Source organism: Acomys russatus, chromosome 3 (assembly GCF_903995435.1).
Source record: "Acomys russatus chromosome 3, mAcoRus1.1, whole genome shotgun sequence".
Classification (NCBI taxonomy): Eukaryota; Metazoa; Chordata; class Mammalia; order Rodentia; family Muridae; genus Acomys; species Acomys russatus.
In genome coordinates, this window is record NC_067139.1 from 62381973 (window position 1) to 62394101 (window position 12129).

Consider the following 12129-nt stretch of genomic DNA (forward strand, 5'->3'; position numbering starts at 1 on the left):
TGCATCCTCATCCTCTGTGGCCTTGCAAGGCTACCCTGCCAAGGGGAAGTGATCAAATCATGGGTACTGCAGACACCCCTGGGTCCAGATTTGTTGGCTTTGATGTTCTCCTTGTGGAGCTCCTGTCCCCTCTGTGCCCTTCTATCTCTCTACTCTTCTATATGACTCTCAATGCTCTGCCCAGAGTTTGGCTGTGAGTCTTAGCATCTGTTTAGATCCCTGCTTGGTGGAGTCTTTCAGAGGACATCTATGTTAGGCTACACACACATGGAAACTGAACAACTCTCTACTCAATGCCAGCTGTGTCAGGAAAGAAAGAAAGAGATTAAGGACTTCCTAAAATTCAATGAAAATGAAGGTACAGCATACCCAAACTTAGAGGACACAATGAAAGTAGTGCTAAGTTCATAGCACAAAGTGCCTTCACAAAGAGATTGGAAACATCTCATACAAATAACTTAAGGACACAACTGAAAGCCCTAGGGGCAGAAAAAAGTAGACACACCCAAGAGGAGTAGATGGCTGGAAATCATCAAACTTGGGGCTGAAACCAATAAATTAGAAACAAAGAGAACAATTCAAAGAATCTACAAAGCTAAGAGCTAGTTCTTTGAGAAAATCAACAAGATAGACAAACGCTTAGCCAAACTAACTAAAAACAGAGACACTACCCAAATCAACAAAATCAGAAATGAAAAGGACATAACAACAGACACTGAGGAAATCAAAAGAATCATTAGGTCTTACTTCAAAATCCTATATGCCACAAATTTGAAAATCTAAACGAAGTGGATATTTTTCTTGATAAATTCCACTTACCAAAGTTGAATTGAGATCAGGTAGACAAATTAAATAGTCTTATATTCCCTAAGGAAATAGAAGCAGTCATCAAAAGTCTTCCAACCCCCCTCCCCAAAAGCCCAGGGCCAGATGGTTTCATCACAGAATTCTAACAAACCTTCAAAGAAGAGCTAATAAGTTTTTTATTCACAGTAAATGGAATACCATAAGCACATACAGGAATTTCTTTCTTTCTTTCCTTTCTTTTAGCTTGTAGTAATAATCAATATTTTTCAAAAAAGCTAATTTTTTATTAGCTTTAGATAGCTTAAGTATTAAATGCATATTATTTGTACTAATGTAGCACTCTGTACTCTATTTTGCAAAACTGGGAAATATTACTAAGTCAGTGTGCCTTTCAAGTGATTTTTTGAGAGTTAATGACTATGTGATTAGGACTTTAATTTCATCATTAAAGATCTTATTACTCTTAAGTCTGTGCCAATCATACTTCTTTTAACTATATTTTCCTAAAATTGTGCCTATAATTTGTTTCCTTTCTCATGACTATAGGTTTTTGGGAATAAAGTTAATTCAGAGAAGGTAAAATCCTCCCATCTGGCATTCTCAAGTAAGAATTATGATTTTCTTTTTCAGGAGCCTTCAGAAAGGTAAAAACTACATATTTATTTAGTGAGTTTTCTGTTTTTTCTCTTCATATTCATATCTGGCCCACTAAATGGAGATGATGGTCAATGACCCTTAATATCTGTTTATTTTTTCATGATGTCCAAACCTGATTTCTCTTTCTTAGAAGTATTTTTATGTATTATATAATAAATGTGATATTGACAAGAAAAAGAAATTCTCAAAATATTTAGTATCTGTATTACCTCAGTAGATACAAAGCTTTTGTAAATGTGCGGAGAGCTTCTGGAGGGGAGAGTGTTTTTGGAGTAGCATAAAACACAGTGCCTATTCAGATTTGTTAAACAGTTGATTTATTTTCAGACAGAAATTTCTATTTTTAATTAATGGCACTACTAGGATGGGGAATTCTTAGTACTATGTCTGAGGAAAAAGAATCAGAAGAAAGTAAATTTGTATTTAAAAAACAAAAGAATGAGTGTTGTATAAAACATGTTCATAAAGTGTCCAATTTTAGATATTATATATTAAATCAAAAGCTATTTGATTAGAGTGTGTTTCCAGAGAGATTTATCAATAACATTAGATATATTCATTAGAACAATATTAGATAATAATGTAAATATTTTTACATGTGTGTATCTGTGTAAAATGTATGTGTATAACATTCAGAAGTTCATTAAAGGAAGCAAATAAGGAGCAATGAGGAAAGTTGATAATCTAAGTATTTGTTTTCCCAAGAGTACATTCTGGTTTGCACTTTGTAGGAGTGGTAATTGCTCTTCAGGAAAGAGGAGAATTCCGAAGCAGTAGCCTCTCAATTGCTATGCAGAATCCTGGTTGTTTCATACTTCCTGTGACCTAGCTGAAGGAGAAGAGAGAATAAACAAATAGGTGTATTATCCAAAAGGCTGGGAAGCCCAGTGTGAGGGGAGATGAAGTTTGTGACTAGGCGCTAGACATTTGGAATTACCCTAGAAGGGAGCAGATGCAGGCGACGGGAGTAAGTAAGAATGCTAGGAACACTTGGCTGAAATGAAATGAAGGGGGTGGATATCTATTGAGTGTTGAGATTTATTATTAAAGTCTTTTCTAAATGTCTGTGTTATGTGTTGTTGCAAATCCTGTGCATGTTTTTTTTCTAGTGAGAGTGACGACGCTACATGGAATGTCAAAGACTTCTACAGAACCAGGTTGAAAGCTGTGGACACCGAGCCTGCAGGGCCATCAAAGACTCTCTCTCCAGTGCTCCCTGGTATGGCATTGCACCATGGTAGTAGTAAAACTTGTTAAAGGTAGCATGAAGTGTGTATATATTTGGTTTTTTGAGACAGGCTTTCTCTGTGAAGCCTTGGCTGTCCTGGACTTGTTTTGCAGACTAGGTTGCCCTTGAACTCACAGTGATCCACCTGCCTCTGCCTCCCAGAATGCTTGGATTTCAGGTGTGCTCCACTGCACCCAGCTGCACAAATGTATTTTTTAATAAGACATGAAAGAAAGGGCAATGGTAAGTTTTTAATGTGAAAAGAAATTTGTAAGGATTTTATATTTTTGTTTTCTTATATTAAAGTTTTGTTTTCAATTAATTTTTTTAAAGTTAGTATTCGAAATAATGGATCGCATTTAGGCATCTTTCATAATGTGTTGTTTTTACATGACGCTCCCTATTGTCCTCCACACTTCCCTTGAGCTTCCTTTTGATGGGCCCCTTCCTTCATCACCAATAGTCCTGCTTTTGCTTTCATGCCATATCTATTATTACCTCATCTTCCTCTCAAGATCTCTTCTCCTTTTCAGTTTTATGACCTATACCTATATACTTAAAAACAACAGCAAATACTAGCCCTTCATATTTATGAGAACAATTTCTACCCTTCAATCATTCCTATTTCCTCTCTCTCCTCACTCTCTCTTTCTCTCTCTCCTCCTCCCTCCTTCTCTCCCTCCCTCCGTCTCCATGTGTGTGTGCATGCATGTATTTGTGTGTGTGTGTGTGTGTGTGTGTGTGTGTGTGCATGTGCGTGTGCATGCGGGCACTTTTCATAGCATCCAACTCTGCCTACTATCTTGGCAGTTCTCCTGTGGGAGAAGTTTTTTTGTCCTCAGTGATAGGAGATTTGTAATGGTATTGGCCCAATGCAACACTGGGTCTAGCACTGTTTCTTTCCTATATTTTGGAGTACAATCTTGGTTGGTCCCCTTCTCCTACCTCCATTTGGTTTTCACTGTGTTACAATAAAAGTTGCTGCAATTCTATCATTGTTAAGATGTTTATTTTGGGGGAGCTAGATCCTCCTCAGGCACTATGCGTTTTCCACAGTGGTAGTAGCCCCCTACTCTTGAAAGGCTATACTACTTGATCTGTTCTGTTCCCTCATGTTCTCCCAGACCTTCTGATGAGTACCTGCTGCAGATCTGTGAAGTTGAGTCCATGAGTGTGTGCAGACTCTGTACCCTTGACTTCTTAGGATTCTACAGCACCATACCAATCCACATCACATGTATGAACTCACTGCTTGTGTCTGAGTGCTTCATTCCCATGTGTGCAGTTCTTGATTTCTCTCTTTCCCACTAGCTAGTGTAAGTAAGACTGTGTTCCGATTCCTGTCACTATTTAGAGGACTCTCTTACCTTAGACTTCACAGAGTCTTCAGTTGTCCTGGTCTCAACGGCCTGATAGTTTAACAGAAAGATAATATAGTGGGTTCAGCAACTTTTACATATTATTAGGTCATGAGCAATATTCATAATAGCTTTCTGTAGCTTAAGCAAAAGCAGAATTTCTAATATAAGTATGTCCATAAAATATAAATAAATTCCTTTGTAAACATGTCTTTTTTCAAAACAAATAGCCATGCATATCACAGGTTTTGTTACTAACAAATAAGGTTATTTTTAATTCATTGGGATAGAATTTTGTATATTGATATAAAATAAGTTTAATTTTGATACATTGGCATAGAATTCAAATTTAAGATTATTCTCCACACACATATATGTATATGTCTACTCTAATACGAGGTATTGAACCCATGCAACTCAATTATATTACAATGTTTACCTCCAGTCCCTTAAAAGTGCTATTGCAGGCTGTTTAGGGTAATTAAGTAATACAAGTTAATTGTTAGTTGATCAAATCATGGTCATGTCAATTACTAGTCTATTTTTATCAGAAGAATATATATCTTAGGTTTAACAGATAGATATGATCCTATAAATAGATAAGGTAAAATAGATAAGGTCTTCAAAACCTCAGAGACATACAGAATATGGCATTTAAAGGCACTTTTAATATTTTAAAGATTCTTTGACAACAAAACAGGTTAACTCCTGGCAACACCCAGCCTACCTCAAGAAGATGAGCATCAAAGAACCTCCTTATGGAGATGGCTTCAAATGCATCAAACCAGTCACTGGGCAAAATGCCCTCATTTTTGCCACAGACAGAATTCTGCCAAAAATGGGCAAGTTTGAATGCAGGCAGAGTCGATGACCAAACTCTGCCAAGACAGGGTAAGCAAGTCCTCAATAGTTCCTGCCTCACAAATATGTCTGTCAGATACATTGGACCAGAAGCCTGAAGATGATGCTCCAACATTATAGAGTTTTGGGTGACTGTTCAGGCAGCAAACTGTCTCTGTCATTTTTTTTTTTTTCCATTTTGGAAGCTGCTAACCTGCACTTCCAGTTCACTCAGGTAATTAAGTTTTATTCCTTCTCAAGTCTCTGTTGGGTTGAAGACCACATAGTTTAGTCTTAGAATTAAGCTTAGTTGTTTAGGATTAAGAGGTTTTTAGGTCTAGATAGATATTTTAAGTTGACAGAGATGAGATTTGATAGATACTGATTTTCATTCAGAATTTTAGACTCACCAAAATAAGAAAGATGTTTTCTACAAGGTTACCAAATACAAATAGCCAAAACACTATGAATGTAACATTTATATAATTCTTAATTGTTTCCTGGTTCTTTTTACTGTATATAGATTTCTTTTTTATTTATTTGTAATGATATAAATGTATATGCCTTTAGAAAAAATAAAAAATAAATACAAGGTATCCAGATTTTTAAAAGGAAAGGGGTGATATGAGCCATAGAAAAAACACACCCTGATGTCCTCTATATCTGGGCTGTTCTTTTTAGATCTGTCAGCATTCAGACATGATGGCCCTTTTTGCTTTCTTAAGATCTCTGAGTGAAAAAATACAAATCATGTTTGTACGGCATGAAATTTGTTTCTTTCCACAAAGGACTATCATGGCCTATCTGTTACAGCAAGGCCTGATCTCAACACACCAAGGGATGCTTGAGAGAAATACATTATTTCTAGCTATTGTCCTCCTAGTCTATAGTGTAGGACTAAGGTTGGAATCCTCTGAGAGTTGACTGTTATAGGCCACAGTGGCAAAGAATTAGTGCCTTAAGAATATGGAGAGTTATGTACTAATAAATAAAGAACAGTCAATAGAAAATGGCTAAAGACATTGACAGGCACATTACAGAAGATAAATAAGAAAAAGTATTTCAATCTGATTGTAAATCAGGAATATAAAAGCTCAATAACAATGAAATAGCCATATAAACTGACTGTTTTAAAATACAAAATGTGTTAACAGTCCATATTGATAAGCATGTGTCATGACAGAGTTCATTTTCAGTTGTACACAGGACTTTTATGTTCTTTCCCAGAAAAGAAGACAATTCTACCTTCTTGGTCTTCGCTAACTCACATTCCTTTACTATCTTATGAAAGAGAAAGGAGATTTATTTTATCATATGTTTGTACTAAAGAGGGAGGAAGTCTCATACCTGCTTTATTTTTTTGTGCTGAATATGCTCTCAATAATGACTTTCCTTATTTTCTATCAAGCCTTTCACTTCAGCAAGCACCTCATTTGACTGTGTATGTCTGTGTGTGTCTGATAAAATGATTGCAGCATTCATTCCTCAATATCCAAGCAATCAGCAGTCTGTTTAAATTGGGTGGCTATGATTTTCTATTGCCTTCAGTTGTCTTGGGCATACCCTAGGGGCCTGCGCCATTTTAGCCATACTCCTTTTTATCCCAGTTGGATAGAGGCAGTCCAACTCTCCCTTGAAAATAATAATCTATCACACCAGGCAATATAATAATCACTTATTACCTGTTAGTTGTGGATGAGAAGCCCAGAAGACCAGATGACATTGTCACCTTCCACTCTAGTAATCTTATTTCCCTCAAGAGACTCATTTCTCAATCTTTTTTGATCTGCACTGATTTCTTTAATAAATTTCTGGTTCTGAAATTTTATTAAACAAATTATGCATACTTTTTAGGTCTTTATCTTAAATATTTCATGTTTTAGTGCTATTATAAATGGGACTTGTGAAAATATTTTAACATAGACCATTAATTGCCAAATATGTAAAATATGATTGACTTGTAAATTACCCTTGCTGTTTTTAATGACTTTCTTGAACTCATTAATTCTAGGATATGTATGTGTGTATACATATATACACACATGTATACATATATACACATATACACACAGATGAGTCTTTTTTTTTTTTTTTTTTTTTTGAGACAGGGTATCACTATGAAGTACTGGCTGGCTTGAGCTCACAGAGATTGCCTCCAGTGTGCCTGCTTTTTTTTATATAGGTTTATCAGCTCCCTCAGAACCACTTATAACATCAGTTCCAGGGGGATCTGACACTTCTAATATCCTTGGTCTTCTGCACACATATGCAGAGACTTACACAGAGGCACCTACATACACACATAATTAAACATAATAACAGACAAAAAATTATTAAACTTTATATACACCAGCAAAGTATTTGCTCAGAAAGAAGTCAGGAAAAACACTCATTCACAGTAGCCTCAACAACAACAACAACAAAAAACAAAACAAAAATAAACAAACAAAAAATGATAAATAAACTTAATCAAGGAGATGAAGGATCTTTACAATAAAAATTTAAAACACTGAAAAAAGAAATTGAAGAAAACTTTAGACAATAAAAAGAGCGGTGTCCCTGGGTGGTCAGAATCATAGAAACACAGAAAATCACGAACAAGTAATCCTAAACGGGAAGAACACAGCCAGAGACATCATATGACCTGACCTCAAACTATGCGACAGAGCTGTCATAACAAAGACAGTCCTGTAGATTAACGGAACAAGGATGTCCAGAAATAAGATGGTATGGCTGTGGCCACCTAATTTTCACAACAGCATCAGTGAGAAAAGACTGTATTTAATAAATGATGCTGGCAAAAGTGGATATCCACTTGCAAAAGAATGAAATCAAAACTGCCATCTCTCACACTGTACAAAAATCAGTTCAAACTGGCTGAAAAACCCTGGTTGAAAACGAGAAACACTGAAACTGCTCCATTAATACAAAGGGAAAATATTTCAGGTATATGCAACAAATTACAGAATAGAACCTCAGCGTCACAAGAAATAGCCCCTAAAATGGACAGATGAGATGGCATGCAATTGAAAGCAAAGCTTCTGGTAACAGAACAAAACAGGCAGCCTGCAGAACAGGAGAGGATCTTTGCCAGCTGCACTTCAGACAAGGTGTTAACGCCTGAAAAAGTTAAGCATTAGAGAAACAAAGATGCAATTCATAAGCGGGCACATGATCTGAGTAGTTTTCAAAAGAAGAAATACAGATGGCCAGTAAATATTTTAGACACTGTGGGGAGCCCAGCCTCAGCTAATGCATAATGCAACCCTTCCACTGGTGGTCTAGGGAACTTTGCTGAAGAAGAGGCAGAAAGAGTATTAAGAGCCAGGAGCAGGATGTCTGCTGCTAGATAGTTTCTCTAGAAACAACAGGGAAATGAACTGAGTGGGGCTGTCTGAACAAGACACAAGCAACATCGGTTGATATGCCAACATGGATGAGGGACATCCCACAAGGTCTTATTTCTAGATGAGTAGTTCAGTGGTCAGTGGCTCCTGAGAGACAGACACTTACTTTCAGTGTCCTCCAGAGACAAGCTTCCATGCAGGTTACCCAGTCCCAAGTGGTCAGTCCTGGACACAAGTACATAAAAACAACATTGGGTGAACTCCATGGGTGTGTGTGTGTGTGTGTGTGTGTGTGTGTGTGTGCGTGCGTGCGTGCGTGTGTGTGTGTGTGCACATGTATGCATATGCACAAGCATGTGTAACAAGAAATAAGAGGTCATGCATTTGGGAGGGAAGAGGGGCATGTGAGTAGTTATGCATTGTATATACCCTTATACATTGTCAGTTGGGAGTGTAAGGTAGGGCAGCCACTATAGAAATTAGTGTGAAGGCTTCTAAAAAAATGTCACCATATGATCCACTTATAAGGGTCTGGTGCATGTACCCAAAGGACTGCATTGTGCTACAGAGGTGCCTGTGTGTTCTCTGCGTATCTTTTCCTTTCACAATAGTAAGGAGGCGGAATCTGCCTGGATGCTCAGACGCTCATCAACAGGTGGATAATGAAAGCTCGGGACATAAGTACAATAGAAAGAGATAAAGTTATGACGTTTGCAAGAAAATGGGTGGAATTGGAAAACATTTTAGGTGAGGTAGCCCAGGCTCAGAAAGATAAGCACCATCTGTTCCCTTGTTTGTAACCTCTAACTATAAGATAACAAATGCCAATGTGGGCATAAATACGGGTAAAGGACAGGAAACTAGGTAGCGACCTGTGTGTCTGGTGGGGGAGGGTGGTGGGGCTTTAAAGGGGGTAGAAGGGAAAAGGTAAGACATGGGAGGGAGAATAGGGAGATGAAGGGAGAGTTGGGAGGATAAACTAAAATAGATATAAAACCTCCGAAGGAACCCTATTTGTAAGTTAATCTTTAAAAGAATCACCCTATTGTGGAAGCCTTTTGAATTTTAAACTACTTTTTGTAGTTTTTTTCTTTTGTCTGTTAGCAAAGTTGGGCACTTAGGGTGATTTTTAAAACGTTGAAGTTGATCGCATTCCTAGGATGAGACCAACATGGTTGTGTTATGTTACTGTTACTGCGTGCTTCCAGATGTGACAGCATTTGTGCAGGGATTGACCCTTGCTTATGTGATAGTGTACTGTGTAAGTGGACAATATGTGATAAGCTGTCATGTGCCAGTTGAGCTCACTGAGAAGCTGCCTCTAGCTGTGAGGTCACCCCCAAACTGCTTTCCAGACTCAACAATGTCTGTCCTAAAGTGTCCTTCCAGAACTCTTGTCTAAGGACCACCTGCATCCCTCCTTGTGACAGTGAGGAAGAGAACAGCAGAACAGCCCAAGTAAAAACATTGTGAGATCAGCTAGAAAGTGAGCCACTTCCAAGGGCTGTTTTACCCTGTGATACAGAAGTGCCCTCAGTGGGACAGAGAAGCTGGAGGCGGAGCCACTAGATGTTCAGCCACGGGAAGTAACTGTCTGCATGCTGAGCTTTTCTGCTCAATTTCTGCTGGATATATCTGATTTGATTGCTTCTTTGTCTCTTGTCTTTCGCATGCACATGCATGTATACTATCTGTTTTTCTTTTATTTTAGCTAGCTTTACACTGAATAAACTCATTCAAAACCAAAACTATGACTATTTTTGATCATTCTTGGAACTTCACAGAACAAATATTTATCTCTTAGTGTTTGATGGTGTCTTCGTCTTGATTTAGTGTTAGGGTTCTCCTGTCCTCACAAGGTTAGAAGCCTTTTTCTTCACTTCTGATTTCTTAAAGACTATGTAAAATTGGCATCAATTGCTTCCTTAAATGTTTGGTGGAACGTAACAAGTTCCATCTGAAGTCATCTGGGCCTAGAGTTTGTTTGCATGTGAGGGTCTAAATACATATGTGTATTATTATCTTTTATCATTTCAGTGACAAAGTATCCTACAGCAGCTGGCTTGGTCAATAGAAATTTATTTCTTTATAGTTCAGGGAACTAAAGTGCACAGTCAAGGTGTCAGCGCGTGGATTGATGCCGAGGCTTTACGTGGTGCTTGGAGATCATTACCTTCAAATGTCTTTCCTATAGGTGTCTCTATCCTATTCTCCTTTTATAAGGATACTAGTCATGTTGGATTATGGATTAACAGTGATAATTTCACTGTTGTTTTCCAGTTTAGTTATTTCTATTTTTCTCCTTAGAATTTCCATTATCATTGCCAGGACATCCAGTATCCTGCTGAACAGAAGTGGCAAAAGTATCACCTTTTGCTGTATTTATCATTTCAGAGCAAAAGATTATAGTTTTGCTGTAGGTATTTCATATATGGCTTTAATAAAATTGTATTTTCAAGCTATTCCTAGATTATCTAATTCTTTGAAGAGGAAAGATGTTTAATTTCGTTAAATGCTTGTTCTGTATAACTTGCAATGATCGTACATTTTCTCCCCTTCATTCTATTACTGTGTTCTGTTACTTTGAAGTATTTCTAATGGCAAAGCACACTTACATTTCAGCAAAAAGTCCACATTAATTATGAGCTGTTTAATGCCCTGCTGAGTATGTACTTTGTTACATTTTGTTAGGAAGTTAAGTGGTATTTGTCAGGGTTTCTCTTGTGCTGTCTACCTGGCTTTGGCTCATCAGGATAATTCTGCCCTTACAAAAGCAGTTGTTTAGCATTTTACCCTCCTTCTGGTTTTGGAATATTTGGAGGAAATTTGTTGTGTTTTCTTTAAATGTATGTTAACATTTATTTGTGAAGTCACCATGTCTAGGGCTTTACTTTGAAAAAATTTGAATGCTAATCCAGCCCTATTTTTAGCTAAGAATCTCTTCAGACTCTTTTAAATCTTTGTGATTTTTCCCTGGTAGGCATTGTGTTCCTAGGCATTTGTCCATTTCCTTTAGGCTATCTGCCCTTTTTTGTGTAAGGTTTGAACATTGTTTTTGTAGCACTTTGTAGCACTTTCCTAGTGATTTGTATTGATAGTCTCGCCTTTACTCTTGATTTAATGTCACGCACCATCTCAGTCAGGTATAGGTCTATGGGAATGAGAGTTCTCAAAGTGTCAGTGGGCAAAGATCGGTGAGTGACAAACAGAGACAAACCCAGAGGTACTGTTTAAATCTGAGTGTCACTCACCGATCTTTGCCCACTGACACTTTGAGAACTCTTGTTTCCAACGACCTACACCTGACTGAGATGGTCCATGACAATTTTAGTCACTTGAATATTTTTCTGTGTCCATCTGTGTTAGTCAGATTTTCATTACTTTAGCAAGAAAGTAATTTTCTCAAAAACAGGATGTATATCAACTCACAGCTTTGAGGTTCTTGTCCACAACTGGTTGCCTGTTGGTTTGGGACTGTGGCAAGGCGGTATATTGTGCAGTGTGTGTGGTAGAGCAGAGCTGCTACCCAGTCGATATGAGAGACAAGGGACAGTGATTTGAAGTGTCCCATTAGACCAGACTCTGAGAGCTTTCCCCACTTCACAGTAGAGCTGTGCTGGAGAGACCAGACCCTTCCCTATACTGTTCTCTGGCTACACTTGAGACACCACGTAACTAAAAGTTACCCAATCTTGTTGATGTTAACAAGCACATTTTGGTTTCATTGGTTTTATCTCTGATACTTTGGATTTCAGTTATCTCTGCTTGAATATTTCTTATTTCATTAAATTATCTCTTTTTTTTTAATGGGTTCCTTCAGGTGCAAAGCTAGGTGGCTGTTCTGAAATATTTTATTTGTTAATAAGCATTTATGGCTATAAACTCCCTCCTT

At 37.5% G+C, this 12129-nt stretch overlaps 1 protein-coding gene across 1 annotated transcript in view; it reads left to right on the forward strand.

Annotated features, from left to right (window-relative positions):
- Positions 1-12129, forward strand: part of Ptpn20 (protein tyrosine phosphatase non-receptor type 20) — a 51391-nt gene that overhangs the window by 11573 nt on the left and 27689 nt on the right. Inside the window, exons 3-4 of the mRNA XM_051143291.1 lie at positions 1354-1451; positions 2574-2701. Of these exons, the coding sequence (XP_050999248.1) occupies positions 1354-1451; positions 2574-2701 (226 nt within the window). The remainder of the gene's footprint in view (positions 1-1353; positions 1452-2573; positions 2702-12129) is intronic.